The 19,274-nt window shown below is 39.8% G+C and overlaps 1 protein-coding gene across 10 annotated transcripts in view; it reads right to left on the bottom strand.

Annotated features, from left to right (window-relative positions):
• Window positions 1-2,124: 2,124 nt before the first annotated feature.
• Rasgef1b (RasGEF domain family member 1B) overlaps window positions 2,125-19,274 on the bottom strand; it is a 751,497-nt gene continuing 734,347 nt past the window's right edge. For all 10 annotated transcript variants that reach the window (XM_010628676.3, XM_010628668.3, XM_010628685.3 and 7 more), the window contains 9 exons: window positions 19,131-19,205; window positions 17,725-17,820; window positions 17,491-17,593; window positions 13,917-13,996; window positions 12,614-12,709; window positions 8,071-8,166; window positions 7,593-7,716; window positions 6,234-6,306; window positions 2,125-3,463 (listed from right to left, as the gene is read on the bottom strand). In XM_010628676.3, coding sequence (XP_010626978.1) covers window positions 3,439-3,463; window positions 6,234-6,306; window positions 7,593-7,716; window positions 8,071-8,166; window positions 12,614-12,709; window positions 13,917-13,996; window positions 17,491-17,593; window positions 17,725-17,820; window positions 19,131-19,205 — 768 coding nt within the window. In that variant the 3' untranslated portion in view covers window positions 2,125-3,438. The remainder of the gene's footprint in view (window positions 3,464-6,233; window positions 6,307-7,592; window positions 7,717-8,070; window positions 8,167-12,613; window positions 12,710-13,916; window positions 13,997-17,490; window positions 17,594-17,724; window positions 17,821-19,130; window positions 19,206-19,274) is intronic.

Genomic DNA, 19,274 nt, shown 5'->3' with positions numbered 1-19,274 from the left:
AATTATGCCAGAAGAAAAGGGTATGAAGAAATGGCAGAGATTCCAGAACCAGGAGAAGGGAAGGGGTATAACTAAAAACTTGCAAGAACCAAGGAAGAGTAACATTTCCAATCACGATGTATTTGGTAGATAAAAGACAGGCCACCCTTACGGAACTGGGCCTTATCTCAAAAGAGAGGGTACTTCTAGTAGCAAAGAGAACTCTCCTTTACACACAACTTGTACAGAGGGCCCTTCTAGGCCCAGCTCAGGCTCTGATCCTGCAGCTTGGGAATGTTCAGCAGCCTGAATCAGCCTCCCCAGCCTCCTGATGCCACGTATGCTTCTATTTACCCAGGCTCCCCTGGAGCCAGGTAAATTACAAATGCATCTCTAAATCTGCTGATGAGCCCAAATACATATGTGGTATAAGAGGCAGAATATTTTCACAGATGAGCTAATGCAGGGTTTAAACCACCGGCTTACCTGCATGTAAACCAAGAGGCTGCATATCGCAATGGTTTTTCCCACCTGTTTGTTATCTTATAGGTCACTCAAAACAAACAGCTGGCTTGATTTGGCCAGCAGTCCATATTTTGCTGACCCCTGCCTGGTATAGTTGAAAGATAAAACATTTCTGCTATCAACTGAAATGGCACAGCGTTCAGGGAAAGAGTGCAAGAGGAAAGGAGATGGTATTGTAGAGTTGCATGAATCACATCTCTATATTTTCTCTAAGAGATTTTGACATACTGGAAGTCGGGCTGGCTGGACACTGCCGGGGCTGACCAAGGAGGCAAAGTCTCAGCCTGGAATGTTCCTTTCACATGCAACCCACTAATTAGTCCCTAGTCTGCACCCTGCCCCCTTTATCTCACCATCACATACCATACCAGCATTTCTCCTGCCCTCAGTCATCCCACCCCTGGGTACCAGGCACCTAGAAAACGCCTGACTGCCCAGAGCCTGCTGGAATAAATCACATTTGCCAGCTCTAAATGTTTACCCTGCCCTACTTTCCCTTTCCCAAGGAAGCCTCCATAAAGCCCATGACCTAGGTTTTCTTTTTATTTGGGATCCTGTGTTCTGATACTGATGCTTCTTCTGCAACCTTTCGTGTGTATTGTGCGCCCTTCTCTCAAGCAATGCAAAATTAATCTTTAGTGATGGTACTGGCCACTGTCATTTCTCACCCTTCTCCCTCTCCCTCGTAAATTAAAATCTCCAGGTACAGCCGGGCATGGTAGTGCATGCCTATAATCCCAGCTCTTGGAAGGCTAAAGCAGGAGGGTCGCTGTGAGACCAGCCTAGGCTACATAATGAGTTCCAGGTCAGTCCCAATTACATAGTGAGACTCTGTCTCAAAAAACCAAAAAAAAAAAAAAAAAAAAAAAAAATCTCCAGGTACAAAGGGAACAGGAGTGCCCATACTCTACATAGGGTCTGGGACTGGGCTCCTGCCCAGACAAATCAGAATCCAGCCTGCGCGTAAATATGATCCCCAGGCTATGCGGAAGGCTACTGAAATAGAAGAGCCCATAGTGGTGTGGTTGAAAACTTGGGCTCTGGGATTAGAAGGCCCCATTAAATAAAATCCTTGTACCTTCACATTCACTATCTGGGCTTGGAAATTATTATTATTATTATTATTATTATTATTATTATTATTATTATTATTACTATTAATTATATAACCGTTTCCACACCTAAAAGTGAGGCTGATTATCACATACTCTGCTATACACATAAAAAGTACCTGGCCAATATTACCTTGTTTCCCCTGAAAAGGAGACCTAACCAGAAAATCAGATTAAACTGTTCATTACCATGACAACAGCCGGTGTCATGCAGATTATACCTCACTATTCTTAGCTCAGGGGCTACTCTGTAAAGCAAGCAGTCAGGCTGATTGAGGCTGGCATTTTTGATCTCTAGCTTTCAAGGCTGTTAGGTCTTATTTTGTGAGAAACGTGGTGTTTATCAAATGTTTGCTATGGTTCACTTTTAGAAAACAAATACCTGTACACATATTCCTTCAGGCCATTTCCTCAAGGACATACTGATTTTGAGCGGCAGTATTGTGACTCCAAAACAAAGCCATCCAACAATCCCATCCCTAAAAGCAAAGAAAGACACCACAACACCTGGCCGCAGAGGGTGACATATATTGATGGCGGTAAAGGGACAGTGGAGACGGTTCAGGCCTGCTGGGACGACACAGCACACACATGCTCTGTTTCTCAAAATCATGAAGTTTGCAAATGCATCTGTTTCGAACATGGTGTTTTGCTTTTTCATCAGCATAGATGATTGCTACTCTACAGCTTCTCCTAGAGTAAATATACACGACAGCTGTTTGCAGAGCACTGCAGACCTAGGTAGATGTTTCACACAGGTAAAATGTTTCACACTTAGATCAATTATTGAGTGAACAGCAATGTTTTTCATTGTTTTGTTCACTGCTATGGGGGAGGAGGCAACTATTCCAATTTATTCTTTGTTTACACATTTAGTCACCAAAAGACTCCAAAAAGTAGGCAAGTCTGTTTTTTTTAAAAAAGTGTGATTATGCCATGGATTTTCTCAAGGCCCTTAAAGTCAAATCATTTAAATTTACAAGAAAAAAAAATAGATGTCATGGAAAACCTAGCAACAAAAAAAGTCTTGAAAAATACATATGTAGAACACAGTGGTCAATTGTAAACAGCTCAGAAGGGCAAAGAAAACAAAAAAGTCCTTCTAGTAAGGAGTCCAAGACAAACTCTGCTTTTTTTTTTTTCCTAGTGGCTATTTTCCTACCACAGTGTTGAGCTTCATTATTATATTAAATAACTTATATGGGTAAAAAGGAGTTTGCTAACCAGCAGCCAACTCAAAACCTTGTAGGAAGAGGGAGGAGAGGAATTTACAACACAGCACACACTAAAGGAAAAGCAAGTCCTCATCCAGACAGTGCTACCCCTCTCTAGCAAAACTGCTTGAGCTGAGGTCTGGGATCTAAACTGAGGGGGTTTTTCCCCTCCCTCCTCTCTCCTTTTCATTTAAATTAACAAAGGAACTAGGGCTTCCGAAGAGCCAGCACTCAGCTGGGTAAGTCCCATTAGCAGCAAAAGTACAACCAAATAAAAAACACACACACAAAAGAACTCCATCCGGTGCAGAGCTGTGATTCACATGGAAATTCCAGGAGATGAATCATATGCAGCGCCAGGATCTTTCTCAAGTGTCTTCAGTGAACATTTTAGGCTCACAAAAAAAAAAAAAAAAGTCAGTCTGTCAGCTGTGGGAAATAGGTTCCATCTGCTCTGGAGTAAGCTTGCTTGCTTTGCCAACCAGAGCGTTCCGAGGCCTAAGGAGTCCGCATGATTGTTTGTAGTTCTAGATGCCAGGAGACAAAAGCCGACCCTTGCGTGATCTGTGCGATGCAGCAGCAGCAGCAGCAGCAGCAGCTCCCATGTGTTAAACTCTGCCTAAGAGGCTTGACCTGGGGGAAAAAGAGAGCCAAGTAAGACAGAAGGCAGCAGACTATTCGCATGAGGAGTCAACTCAAATGGCCCAGTATTTGCCTAATATCATCTTTCCTGGGTTTTCAATTTATTTTCACATAGGTAAAACCGGGGGTGGGAGGTAGAAATCAGGCTTGGAATCTTCCTGGTCATTCAGGAAAATTGCTAGTCACTTAAATAGCTATGAATAGAGATAGCAAAAACTCTGTTTATAGATACATCTTGAGTGGTTTTATATTAAAACAAACCAAAAAAAGCAAAGATCATGAAGGAAAAGCTTTTAGATATGTGCCAGTCTTCTTATAGAAAAGTCCACTTCATAGATAAAACCATTTTCCGCAACACTTCCTATAACCACAGGGAGCAGAGAAGTAATTGGTGACGAGAACGGTGTCTGAAGTCAGAGATGGATATGGCATCGCCACTGACCTATCCACAACCAGTGGCTCTAGGACAGCAGGCAAAGCGCGCATGCACAAAGATCCCACTACCCACAAAGCTAATGTGCAGACAAGGCTTCGGGTAGGTACTGTGCTTCTAGAATATTTAGTAGCCACTTAACATCAGTGGTTTTTCTAATCCCACTGCCCCAGTTTCTTTGCTTTTTCCACTTATGGTTCTATGCCTTGGCCACCAACACCTGCAGTGATGCAATATTGTCACCATTACCCCATTTAGCAAGGACTGACAGACAAGCAGAGGTGGTGCAAGACAGTATGTCCAGGGCAGGACAGACACAGCACAAAACAACCTGCAGCTTGGGACAAGAGAGGAGGACCAACTTTCAAGCGCATACATTTCTCCTCCTTGGAGGAGACTGGCCAGGGACAGGAGCCTGGAGCTGTGTCAGAAGAACGGGTGGTTGTGGAGAAGGCAGCACCCATGGCTCACACAGGCACCAAGGAGTCTGTTCTTAGGGCCTCCTCAGGAAACTATATTAACATGGAAGCCAGTCTTTTATTCTAAAGAATGCATCTTCACTGGGCTTATATACCTATTTCCTCACATAACATTTATTTTATTTGTGCCCCTGCCAGTCTCCTAATCAACTAATCAACTTTTGTCACAGGCATTATTACTGAGCACCTTGGAGTACAACTGCAGACCTCATAGGCTGCCGGATTCATGTCTGATGTAAGACAGTGCCCTTTCTTTTTCACCTACTTCTCTAAATTCTCTGGTCACATTTCCACTTAACCAAATGTCCAATGTTATCATCTCCTGTATGTGCAGTACATGGAGATATAGGAAGAGATTATGCAAGATTGAACTTCAGCTTTTACTGTCAAACCTTGGAATTAGGACGCCTTCCTACCTACATACTAATCAGTAGGAGTGTGTCCTAAAACAGCAATAGTTAAAAAAGAATTGTAAGTGTGTCTGTCTGCCGTACTAAGGTAGATAATCAAGTGACATTCTGCAAAGCTAATGTGTTTAATTCATTTTTTAATCTAGAAGAAACGTAACAATAACTAGGCTATATAGAGCCTTGTCAAATATGTTTAGAAAGTGGACTAAAAAATAGCAATATGGAAGGCAAAATTCACCTAAAACTGATAATTTAAAGGAATAATTCTTAAATTTTTATACTGTACTCCAAAGCTTTATGTGTACACATGAAAATTAGTAAATGATACCATAAATACCTTTTAATATATACACAAAGTAATACAAATTTGCAATTGAAGTGTGTGAGGATCAGGCACAAATTTTCCAAAAAATAGACTTGTGAATTGGGAATAAACCTAGTAACTGTTCTATTCCTATGCCTCCAGGCATCAGCCATACCTTCTTTACCTCTATGCCTAGGGGTATAAGAAATAGCTCCAATCCTTTACTCTTTTCAGGACTTGTTCTAGGGGTAGCAATCCCAATGCCTCTGTGCCCTACCCCTTCTCACTGAAGTGTAAAAATAAGAACTACATTTTTCTTGACAACTACTAGAACCACACAAAATCGAGTGTGTTGTAGGTTTACACAATCTAGCCTAACATCAAGTATAATGAAAGTTCCTAAATGATCCTGGGACCACAAAAAGAAGTAGTGAAGACGTGCTCATCAATCATGTTCAAAACAGTATACATTTCCACTCTTTTAATAGAAATACAGCGATAGCAATTTGGATAACTGTGTGCTAGGCTACTTTTATCTACTGAAGTATCTTAAATGCTTAAAATACAAATGTTTACAGATTTTGTTTGCAAATACTAATAGAATAGCAAAAGTTTTAAATTTGGAAAAACTCCAGGGTTATATTTAGAGTCCCAATTCTCTTTCTCAAACAAAAGAGGGGGCTGATATCTGATTGGTAAGTGATGCCCCAACTTTATTAACCTGAACTGGTCCCAACATTAACCAGTACAATGTTCTCTTTTTTCTCCCCCCTTCAGATCGAATAAAATTTCTGGATTAGAAGAACTATTCAGACATAAAGTCTGAACTTCAGATCTTTTAGACAAAGAAAAATAGTTTTTTTGTAATCATACTACCGGGTAATTAATTTCAAGTCCTCATTCTAGTACTGAGAAAGAACAGAGCCATCGTGTGTCTCTGCCAGTATAAAAATACATACATAGATAAAAGGCAATAAACCCGAATCATGGCAGTGGGACTTCTGGCTAGCAGAGAATAAGGTGCAGGGGATTGGAACAGGTGGGTGGGGGTTTCCCAGGAAGGCATGTGGCTTCCTTTGAGCAACACGAACCCTTCCTACAGACACGCACAGCAAAGAGAAGCAATGAAACCCACCTTAAGGACTTCCACCTGTCCTTCTCTACATGATTTTCAGGTCCTTCACTCTCATAAGAAGCCAAGTAGAGAGCTGTGGGAAGAAAGAATGCATTAACCCCCGGGCCTTCTTCTGACATGGTACCTGACCACCCTCCGTCCCCAGCAGAACATTCCTCAGCTGGGCCTGGTGACACGCCTATAATCCGAGCACAATCCTCCCTGTGGGAGGCTGAGGCAGAAGGACTGCAAGTTTGAGCCCAGCTGGGCAATTTAATGACTTAGCAAGACTCTGCCTCAAAATAAAAAACATAAAAAGAAAAGGGTTGGGAATGTTGCTCAGTGTGAGGACCCTGGTTTCCATCCCAGTACAAAAGCAACAACAACAACAAAACCACACTGTTAAGCTATCAACTGATGACACAGCAGTACACAGAAGAGCCTCCTGACCATCTCAAAAAAGACCCAGGGGCTGCTAGGCCAAAAGGGCACTAAATCAAGTAAGAATTCATAAAGCCAAAAGGCTTAGAACACGTAAACCACACACTGCTGTCATACATTCAGGTTTATATTGTTCACAAGGAAGGGGCAGCAGTCCTTTTCTGGAACTCTTGAGTTTAAAGAAAAAAAACTTTAATACTAGGGTAATGTTCCATCCTTCTAGTTATGTTTTCCTTCCTTTCTAAATCAGAATCCTCACCTAAAATTTAAAAGGCTGTTGTTAATCATGTTTATAGAGATTAACAGCAACCAGACTCCCTCTGATGTGTGCAATATGAATTAAAAATGATCTGCTTTCATAATTACAAATACTATGAATCTAGCATGAGAAACCACCATCCCACAATGTTAGGATATAACAAATCAGTAGCATATATTCCTGAGTCTTTTACAAACTCTCTCTTTTGGTGACTTTTTCTATACATATTTAATCACTTTTTTCTGCCTCAATTTCCCTAGTATTTTAATATGTCAAGACTTTTCTCGGCTTTTTCAAATAGCAGGGGGTAGCATAGAGTTTATCGTTTTGGCTCTCTCTCTTTCAAACTACTCTGACTACCAACAAAACACAAAGCACCTTTTTTTATCCAATGAAGACGGCCAAATAAGGAGAAAAACCCCTTCCATAAGTGTCCACTTATGCCCAAGCTTTGCAAATGACGTTACTCTAAAGGGTGTTCAACATAGAGACGTACTGTTTATGGGTGAAGATTAAGTGAAAATATTTAGGGATAGATCATGACATTTTCTGTATTATAAGAAACTCTTCAAGTGGAGCAGACCAGTGGACTGGCCTCGCACTTTCTGAAGAGCTAAGCATGTATACAGGAATAAGCAGGACTCAGGGCTGCTGGGGCAGTGCCCTCTGGGTGAACTCACCATCTTCGCTGAAGACGGGCACTGTGAGCAGATACTGCAGGATCTTCCGGTCCCTCTCAAATGGACACTCCACTTGCTTCCATGTCATAAACTCACTTACTTGTTTGGCCAGCTCCCAAAATTTCTGGAAGAGAATGAAAGAGAAGCATTTAAAAAGTGATCATCAATATTGACCAGCTTGGAAAAGTCAGTTCCATGTAAGATGATGCTTCCTTCTAGTTTTTCAACTTCTGAATTAGATGCTTTTCTTAACTTAATAAAAAACTATTTGCTAGGTACAGGATAAAACTTATTCAAATTCCCTCTATCAATGAATAACAATAATGCAGCAGCTACTATGATCTACTTGTTAAATCTCTTACAAAACAATAAGGAAAGAGAAAATTACTCTGCAACTGCAGAACCAGCACTGGCTGTCAGCCTGGGTACAGCTCTCAAAAGACACCTCTTGCCCTGTGCCCTTCTTGACTCCACTCACCTCAAAATTGACATGGCCGTTTGGAAGGCGGTTGGCACAGCCCTCATTGAGGAAATAAATGTCTTTGATTAAGAGACTGAAGAATGGTATCACAATCTAGAGAAAACAAAAGATTCTGGTTTGTATGGGCAAGATTCTTGTTTGAATAGCACAAGGGATTAATGAACAACATTAACTTTGACTTGCATAAAAGCTCACCATGAATTAAGGTACAGTGTTCTGCATACAATACACAATAGCAGTTTCCTCCTTCATAGAAATTCTGCCTAAGATGCACAGCAAGAACAACTAGTGCAAGAAAGTGGACACGTGAGTGCTTTTCCTACTTTTCTTTTTCGTCTGTTTTTCTTTTTTTATTTAATTTTATTTTTTGAGACAAGATCTCACTATGTAATTGAGGCTGGCCTTGAACTCACTATGTAGGCCAGGCTGGCCTCAAACTCCTGGCGATCCTCCTGACTCAGCTTTTTGAGTGCTGGGATGACAGGCAGGCGCCACCATGCCCAGGAGTTAAGTCTTAATAGAACACTTATCTCTACAAGCATTAAGACTTTAAGATGTGGGACTCATCTCTTTGCTATACTTTGTATCACTACATCATTTGGATGTGTACATTTCAGGTGAACTTTTTTTTTTTTTGCTGTAACTTTACCCTTGAAGGCATAGCTCAAGATAATGTAAGAGTTCAAGGTCAAGTTGCTACAAGCTCCTTGAGCAAAACTGGCCCATGATGAGAGCAAGTTGGCACCTGCTGTCAGGGAAAGACTCCTCAAGAACAGCTGGTACGGAATGCTGTGAGATGTGCCCCAGTGAAGTACAAATGTATAAATTAAATTTGATGACTTTAAAAACTGAACTTTCTGTAATAATACTTCTCTGCATCAAGTCTTTGGTTTGAACTGGTACTAAGATAAGATAATAATCTAAGAACGCCCCCTAAATCCTATCAGACCCGCTCACACACAGTAGCTTCCACTTTCCCCCAAATGCCAACACATCTTAAAATATTTGAAATTTTGTACAATGCAAATAATGCACTAACCACATTGTGCGTCTGTCTTATTTCTCCAAGATGAGGCTTTGTATGTTTCCTAAGCTCATAACTTGTGGTACCAGGACTTCTATGCCAAATGAACAGGAAAACGTACTTTTTGGCTCTCACACAAAAATACTAAGTAATCAATTCACTTTTAGAGAGAAATTCAAATTTTCCCCTAAAGCCATTTAAAAAATAACAAGTTTTTATTTTATTTTGTCTCACTGCTCTCTGAAGATAACCAAATTGAATCTTTAGCTGCAACAACCTCTACACATACTCATGTATTTTTTTGTAGTCCTGGGATTGCAATCCTCCATATCTTAGCCTCCCAGAGTGCGAGATTACAGGTATGTACCACCATGACTTGAATATACTTTTTATTATTTGCTTTTTTTTTTGGTACCGGGGATTGAACTCAGGTCCCTGCATTTGCAAAGCAGGCACCAGAACCACTGAGCTAAATCCCTGGCCCCATGATTTGCTTTTGTCTGTCTAAAATTGAATTAGTAAGGCTGTCATGGCTTGCTCCTAATGTTACTGGCTATTTCTCTATTGTGTAATAATTAAGCAGGTATAGTGACAATGACAAAAGTACACTGGAATCTTGCCTCTCAGAAAGACTATTTCCAAATGGAAAGGGCCTTGGACTCTGTCAGACATCAGTCTAAAATACGGCTCCATGACTTGCCCTAGTGGCAAATGTCAGGAGTTGGCAAACTGAGGCCTACATATCTATTTTGTCTGGCCTAGGAGCCATACATCTTACATTTTTAAGTGGCTCGGGGAAAAAGCAAAAGAATAATAATTTACGATGCATGAAAATGATGTGCAATTCAAATTATAGTGGCCATAGAGCTTCCTGGAACACAGCCATGATCCTTTATCTACACACAGCCAATGAGTACCTCTGAACTTCTAGTCAAGTTGAGTAGGCACTTAGAAGTTAATAAAGATACATGCTCATATGACAACCACAATGAGAACAAAATTATAATCAAGCTGTAGTATTTGTGCATTATAGCAGCCTTGAAGTGAGAACTGTGCTGTATTCTTTGACGCTGGGCTGTGAGATTCATGGGTGATGATCATTTACTGTCTCATATGGACAATTAAACTTCTTCTAAGTTCATGCCACATGCCTTTAGCTGGATTATAAATTCTGGGTGGCAAAGGTTAGGTGATCTTTTACATTCACAGGTGCTCGAAAGATGTTCTACGAATGAATGTCTGAGTCACTCTTCCAAGGAGACCAAAGTGTAAGTAATCTCACTTGGGATACCTCGCTGCCCTGTGTCTTATGCCCAGATGCAAGAAAGAAGTCACACAGCCATCTTCGACTTCGCACTTGGGCATGGCTCCTCCCCACCCAATCAGCAGCCCCTATTATAAATGTAAGAGCAAAAATGTTTGGATCTCTGTGATTTAAGTGCATGTACAGACTTCTTGCAAAAAGTATGTCTGGTTTCTAGAAAGTCTTGCCTATGATCTTAGTGGGAGAATTTTCCAAGTAATAATGTTTTCCAATTCCCCTTAAAATATTCTTAACTCAGAGAGTCAGCAACTATTCCTTAAAGGTGTGTTTCACACCTAGAAGTGAAGATTGAAAGGCAGAAACAGACATGCAGGAATACAAACCAAACGGCAAAGGGATTGGAAACCACGTAATCATATGAAGAATGGAGACACGGGTACCCCCAGGAAAAAGAAGCCATTTAGAGAGGACTGAAGGGCTCCTGGATAGAAGACAGATTTGATTTGCTCTGTAATAGATACCGAGAAATGTGCTGTGCTGCCCTAACCATATAAACTTGAAATTTGTTATGCTACCAGAAAAACTATAAAATACAGAATTTGGAATAAAATATATACTCTCTGGCCTCAAAAAAAATTTTTAAAAATTCCAATCTTCTTGAATAAAAAAGGGACTTGACCAGAAATGTCTTCACTCTTATTCCTTTGAGACTAATTACAATAAAGAAACAGTGTGTTCTTTAGGAGGTTATGACAGCATTCGTTCTATGAACTACAGACTACAGTTTACATGCTTGCATAGAACTGGTTTAAAATATAAACTGAGAGCAAATTTATGAAATGATGTAAAGTATAAATACTTAGGACCCTTTCTAGAAAAAGCTGTGAGGATCCCACAAGTGATGTCTCTTGGGATGGCTGGACTTCACAATTACTATGGGCACCGCAGCAGTTCCCTATCAGATGGGTGTCTCCAGGCTCTTGGGCTCTTCCCTTAGATGGAGCCCAGGACCCCCAAACTCCACTGAGGGTCATGCAGACAGCACCTGGCATCCAGCCCAGGAGCTGTGGACCCCCACGCCTCCATTGCACCCTTCCCTTCCGGATCCACCCGTGTTCTGCCTGACTTTCTGAAGCTTCAGCGACTTCAGTTGACTTCAGTCAACCCAGTCAGGAGTACTGTGGTTTAGAAATCTTTGCCAGGCTACTGTGATTTTCACTGTTTAAGAACAAAAAGCTAACGCATTTACAGTATCTCTCAAACAGTATCAGAACTGACATACCAGATTTGGCTGAGAAATAACTTGGCATCTTTTAAAGGTAGAGTTTTTTGTCTGTCTTTGTTTCAGATCATTAAGACTGAAGCTTTGTGGGTGGGGAGTGACTAAGATGCCATTAAGTATTTTTTACCCTTCTTTTTTGTTGTCGAATATACAGTTTCAGTTAAAAGATAGAATATAAACAGAAGATTAGATCCATTGAGAAACCCTCTTAAATGGGTAAGAACTTCTTAAATAACACGATGGCCAAACGTCAAAAATTAATCAACCTTGGTGAGGAAAGACGACAGAGAAATGTGCCCAATAAGGACCCTCAACGTCAAGAGTATGGCAGGTGCAGGACAGCTCTAACTTGTACGGGGAGGTGGGTGGGGAGAGACAGGAGGATAGTTAACTTTTCAGACATCATCCTTATAATTTTTCCCGCCTACTGCATATCCAATTAGTAACAGTAGGGCTAATGCTCTGGCAACTAACCTACTTTCTGAAAATAAATGACTTAACCGTGGGAGGTAAGCTAATTCTTTCAGGAGAAAAGGTTACATTAAGTCAGCTACCTTCTGCAGAGCTTAAATGTCTATTTTTCCATTAAACCAAATTACTCTCTAATGCTATTAGTCACCTTCACATATTAATTTATTGGTTGAACCACAACTAGGAAATACTGTAGAATAAGAATTTCAGTAATGTAAAAACACAGTAATTTATATTTGCAAAATTCCATATAAAGTTTCCTTTCCTTTCGCAGTTTATCTTTTCCTTCAGCATTCCTTTCTTGTCTCAAGTAATGAGATTTCTATAGTACATATCTTTTTGTGATCTGAATATGTAAAAGACACTCAGTGATGTAGTTCAGATCCCATTTCAGTGTAAAAATATAGAAGTTATATAATGAAAAATACACGAATAATGCCTATATAATATGCATATAGACATGCAAATATAAAAATATAGTGAAAACTACATGAAGCACCTTCTCTCTGCTGCTATGAGCAGTTAAAGACCTTTGTGCTGCCCCACGAAGAGCTGTGCGATAATTATAAAAGTTGCTGGAAGGGTCCATCTGATGCTGTGGAGAAGAGAAGAGTATTAGCCATGAATTTTCTCACCTGCAAAAGTTTACAAATTCTCACATTCAACTATACATAAAAAGTTCTAGTAGGCCAGAGATTTGGCACAGTGGTTCCACTGCCTGCCTCACAAGTGCAAGGGCCAGAGTTCAATCCCCAGTACCCCCCGCAAAAAAAAGTTCTAAGTAAGTGTGGGAATTCATTAGGAATATGACTCACCCCTTCATATACACAAGCATGCAAACCGTCAGAATCAGAATATAAATGTTTTCTTTCCTAACATGTTTTATTTTTAGAAGCCAACGTCGGCTTTGATGATGTTAAACCCAACCCACATCTATCTAGGCTCATTATTGAGATCAAATGTACAACTCTTAACAAGGAGTCAAAATAGAAAAATTTCCTGGTTTTATCTGAAGGCCAATGGGCCAGGGGATGGTTACCTGTGTACAGTAATCCATCACTTTGTAGTGAACTTGGTCTTTGCATCTTATAACAAATCTTTCAGAAGTAACTGATGCGAACCATTTTGCAAGATGGAAAATAAATGTAGATAATGTGAACAAAGCATCACATAATATGTCTAACAATGATTCCCATTTAGTGGGAGAGAATGCCTATAATTTCCTAAATCAGCAGAGTGAAAGCATCAACACATTAGATAATATGGAGATGGGCCGGGGATTTAGCTCAGCGGTTCGGTGGCCTGCCTTGCAAGCGCAAGGACCCGAGTTCACCCCCTGGTACCAAAAAAAAGATAATATGGAGATGAATTTGATTCTGACACACATACCCTTGTGCCTTCGGAATTATATAGGAAAAACTTTTCAAAAGTTGACTAAATTTGCTGAAAGGATGGTGAATGAATATTTTGGGTGGATGAGGAACTTCTCTCTAGCACATGACAAATAAGTAAATGAAGAAAGTAGGCAAACTAGGAAGTAAAAGTGATGTTTAGAAGCTCGATTCTATTCTGGTATATATCAGCATCAGTCCAGTCTGTTACCCCAAATGGTCACCTCTGCTTATTGAAGGACTAGTCCAAAATCTGTTCATTTTCCCACCTCTAGTTCAAACCCCTCTTCCTCCCCGGGGCCTGTAAGACTTTTTCTTCTGCAGTCCTAGCTGACTGAGAGGCAAGATCACGTTAGATAAATCCCACTTTTGGGGTCTGAAACATTAACAGTCAAACACAGTTTCACATACCTCAAGAATGTCAAACTTCGCAGTCTTCACTTTGGCCCAAGTCTTCTTCAGTCGTGAGACTGGACTCATGTTCATGCCAGCTTTCCATTCAACACGCAAGGGGTGGAGGGGAGAAATTTGAAATAGAGATATAAGAAAAGCCATTCCTCCTTATCCCCTAAATAGTGCTCATTATAAAATATAAGTAATTGAGTTCTACAGCTTATTAACAAATAATAAACTCTAAACTTATAACTTTTTCTTTCAAAATTTTGCTCAGTCTAGAAACAACATAACTTTGAGCAAGGGTGAGCACCTTTTCTTCTTTATGGAAAAGAACAGTAAACACTGTAGGTTTTGTAAGGCAGCACTGCAGGATACTGCCCTGTTAATGGTGCATAAGCAGCCATGGGTAACTACAAAATCACACAAGTATGGCCATGTTCCAATAAAGCTTTATTTATAAGCACTGAAATCTGAATTTATATTATGTTCACATATCATCCTTTCTTGCCGGGCATGGTGGTGCACGCCTGTAATCCCAGCACTCGGGAGGCTGAGGCAGGAGGATCCCTGTGAGTTTGAGACCAACCTGGGCTACATAGTGAGTTCCAGGTCAGTCTCAACTACATAGTGAGACCCTGTCTCAAAAAACAAACAAACAAAAATAATAATAATAAAATGACAATTTGTAAATTGCCCAACATACATAATTTACTTCAAATAGTGACAGTAATTAAGTCTTAATTACATAGTGAGACCCTGTCTCAAAAAACAAAAAACAAAACAAACAAGCATATCATTCTTTCTTCTTTTATTTTTCAATCATTTAAAAATGTAAGAATTTAACTGACATTGTGAAATGGGAAGAAAAGTGCTAAAGGTGTAGGGAAAGTGGGAAGGATAGGAGAAAGCTAATAAGGGAAAGGAAAAAAATATGAGAAAATGAAAAAATGGAAATGAAGTGTTTGTACATGGGGAGAGGGAGGAGGGTGTGAAGGGAGGGCAGGGGTGTGGGGAAAAAATGAGAACCAGATCTGTCATGTAAAGGTACAAGATTCCCAATAATGAATGTAACTGTACTGTATACCTAAAATGTACCAATGAACTTAATAAAGGAAAAAAAATAAAAATATAAGAACTACTTTTAGCTGGCCGGCCATAAAAAAATAACAATAATGGGCCAAAGTGAGCTACAGGTTGTAGTTTCTTGACCCTTCATCTACAGCTTAGCATGTCACCCACATATCATCTCACACATCCGCTCAACATTCCTGCATGAATATGCTGTGGTCCATGGGCAAGAAACTTCCCAAAGGACACCCAGTTAAGCAGGAGCAGGGGTGGAAGTTTCCACCAATCCAACTCCATAACCTACACTCATCCCTATAGTACATGCCTCACGGGCTCCCCTGAATAATAATTTTACATACTGCAGCCATTCGGAAAACTACCGCAGTGGAAAAGGAGTACACACCGGCCTAAGTGAGTAATTCCATGTCATCATTTCATTCCATTCACATTTTTAAGGACTGGAAGAGGTACAGTTCTAACTGGGATAACAATGTATACACTAAGAAACACACAGATCTTAAATTTGTAATTCAATGAACTTGACAAATGTTTAAGTCCGTCTATCCCCTCCCCAGTCAAGATCCAGCAGAACACTTCACTGTCCCAGGAAGCTCCCCTGGACTTTCTTTCAGTCTTCTCTACCCCACTAAAAAAATCAAAGCAGCAACTGTCTACCAGCACAGATCAGTCTTGTCTCCCCTAGAACTTCTCATAGATGGAATCATACTGGACATAGTCTTTTGTGCCTGGCTTCTTCTGCTCAACATAATGATTATGGAATTCATCTATGCTGATTATATGCATCGACTGTTCATTTTTAATTGCTCAATGATATTTCATTATATGAATACACCACAGCTTCGTCAGTCATTCACTAGTACATGGGGGCATTCAGATTGTTTCCAGTTTGGGGCTATTCTTAAAGCTGCTATATATATTCTAGTGCAAATCTTTCTGTGGACATGTGTTTGCATCTTTAGGGACTAAATATATCAGTATGTGGTAGTTCTAGATTACAGGATAGCCATATGATTAATTGCCAAACAGTTTTGTTTGTTTGTTTGTTTTGGTACAGGGGATCGAACTCAGGACCTTGTGTTTGCAAGGCAGGCGGCAGAACCACTGAGCTAAATCCCTGGCCCAATTGCCAAACAGTTTTACAAAGCAGTGCCATGTTATACTCCCTTCAGTTGCTCTATGTCCTCAGCAAGTTTGGTGTAACCAGTCTTTTTAATTTTAGTCATTCCAGTGTATGAAATAATATTTCACTATGATTTTAATTTCTGTATTTCCCTGATGACTGCTGATGTGAACCACCATTTCCTGAGTACATTTTTGTGAAATATCTGTTTAAGGCTTTTGCCCTGTTTTTCATTTGGTTACAGTATTTGTCTTCTTATTTTTAGAGTTTCTTATGGATTCTAGATTCAAGGTTTTTTCAGTCAGATATATTGTAAATATTTTCTCCCTTACTGTAGCTTGCCTTGGCATTCTCTTAATGACAAAAGAGGGAAACTAAGCAACCTTCCACTACTTAGACTTTCAACTCCCTGACTTAACTGATCTTTCTGTTCACTATTTTCATGGCTACTTGGCTAATATTATTATGGCGGGCACAAAGGGGCAATGATATATAAGCAAAATAGAAAAAGGAACTAGTGAAGGGGCAATTTATCAGGATCATGACTACTGAATTAAGTCTGGTAGATTCTCTAGCTTCAAACTCACCCCAATTCTTTGATTTTTATTTAAATATTTACTGAGCACCTACAACATTTAAGGTGACCATATAATTTGTCTTATAAATTAATATACTTGCTAATGGGATTCATCAATAATTATAATTACAGCAAGATTATGAGTATAAGTGTGAAAAACAAAAACTTGTTACTGCCTGACCCACTGTAATAGAGTGCATGGAAAGAAACAGGGTCTGTGGCATTAAAAATTCCCATAATGTAAAAGAGCAAGCTGCTGTAACTGAAAGTAGTAAGGTCTGAACTGGTAAGTGAGAGGTGTGTGGGCAGTCAGAAATTCTTCGATTTTGTAGGACAATCTCTTAACCTTGATAATGAAATCATATGATTTCTCTCAGGTCACATATTTCTCTAATGCTTGATATACAAGTTTCTCAAATACTATTTTTTAGTACCAGGGATTGAGCCCAGGACCTTACGCTTGTGAGGCTGGTGGTAGCACCATTGAGCTAAACCCCAGGCCCCTCAAATACTCTAAAATCCTTTATTTAGATAGGTATTTCATTTTTAAGCATTTATAATCAGTATTTGACTGAAGATAAATTAAAAGTATTCTACAAAGTCTTGCATACTCAAGAAACAACTATACATTGCACTACTGTAGCTACTTGATGTATTCTGAACAGTCCTGAGATAATTCAGAAAATAGTAAGTCCTAAAATGATGCAGAAAGAATTCAGAAATTATACTCTTTACAGATTTTCAGTGGATAGATTTCACAGGTCCCATAAAGAAAGGACACACATCCTCCAGAAAAGACTCACAGATTATCGCCATCAAGGAATTAAAGTTGCCAATGTTAAAACACTCTCGAGCCACATCAATGAAATACTCGATCATTCGTGCTCGATGTTTCTTCTTGACAGGCTACACAGGAAAAGAAATAGAGGGAAGTTAACTAACTCATAGCCTCCACAGATCAAAGCAAGTATGCAAATAACATAAAGCAAATAAAATCACATTGACCGCTAAGAGGCAGGGAAAATTCATTTTCTCACCATGCAGATTTCTGTAGCAACCAAGTAGCTTAGGCGATTAAACCACTCCACATACGCTTCTAAGTTTCGTGTTTTCTTCCGTTCACTGTAACAACTCTATAGAGAAAGCAAAGTAAACGGATGAGTTAAAGGAAAAGAGAATGCACAAATAGATGGGACTCGCTTTGTCAGGATGAAGTTGTCACTGTCAGTTTACGGATTAGGAAGGCTTTCTAGGATGAGAGAGAATGAGAAAGAGAGACAGGGGGTCACTAATATTCTTGACTTTTGTTACAGAAATATCAACATCTCCTAAGATGATCCCATAAAACCTGAGGTCTTGAAATACTCTACTACATGCATAAAAGTACCTTTCCCTGCCTTCCCAAGATACTGATCTACTTGGACAGGATCTGTTCATAAAAGCATGACCCAAAGCAAGGGTTCTGGCTAGTGGTTAATGAGGCGCAAATACCAACTGCTATCTGCACAGCAAGGAGAGAGGCCAGGCGCACTGGGCTAGAAAAGCTTCTCCTAAAATTGAGTTGTATAACAAAGTTCTGAAGCACCATGTACCAAGAAACTAAATATCCTCCAAAGAAGATAAATGGAACCCTACAACACAGTGCTTTTTAGTAAGGCGAGTCACACATGGTTCAAAAGCAGAAGTTCATCTCATCCTGGAGTTCAAGGCCAAACTTGAAGAGGTTCATTAAGCCCTCTTTCCTTCCTTCCAAAAGATACAAACAACAAAGTAGACCAGCCTGCTATTGCAAAATATATCCTTCACTTCCCGTACTGAGAGAAACTATTCTAAGGCCGGAAAACAGCTGTTGTCCTGACTCGCAGAGGGGACTTTCATCAGTGGGTGATATAGTAGCTGTCTAAATTTGAAATGTTTCTAGAGGCCCTGGAGTAAAATCCCTTAGATGTGTATCACTGATTTAATAGTCTGTGTCCAGTATTATGTTCTTTATGTGTGGGCTTTATCTAAACCTGTCTTGGGGGATTCACCTTGAAACAGGAGGTAAAGCAGGGAAGAGCCTTGCTCAGCTGGATGTGCGTCCTGTCTTTCTTGCCCCTCCTACTGTTGAATCATGAGCAGAGCATTGTCTTTTATTTTCCTTCTCGGCTTAATCTGACAGGCAAAACCATTATGCTTTTATCTTCTGTCTTTATCACAACAAATGCCTGCATTTACTTTCTGTAAAGCACTTATTAAATTTCCCAGTAAGGAGGAAGGAAAGGGTAAAAGTTAGTGAAAGAAGAATACTGTAAATGTGCTCAGAGAACTTGCTCAAGAAAAACTGCAAAAAAAAATTCTTTCTGACTTTAAACCCTAAAACAGTAGTTTCAACTACAAGTTTTTATACTCATTATCACTGTTTAAAAAACTCCAGTTCTACTTTCAGGGCTGAACTCATTACCTTGTCATTATCCAAAGGATCCTTCTGCACAAATGCCTGCACAAATTCTTCTGGTCCAATGTAATTGAGCCGCTCCTGAAACACAAAGCCAGAGAGTTGAGAGAATCAAAGAAAATGCAAAAAAAAAAAAAAAAAAAAAAAAAA

Source organism: Fukomys damarensis, unplaced genomic scaffold, assembly GCF_012274545.1.
Source record: "Fukomys damarensis isolate Sample0158 unplaced genomic scaffold, DMR_v1.0_HiC HiC_scaffold_32, whole genome shotgun sequence".
Lineage (NCBI taxonomy): Eukaryota > Metazoa > Chordata > Mammalia > Rodentia > Bathyergidae > Fukomys > Fukomys damarensis.
This window is presented reverse-complemented; position numbering and strand designations above follow the sequence as displayed.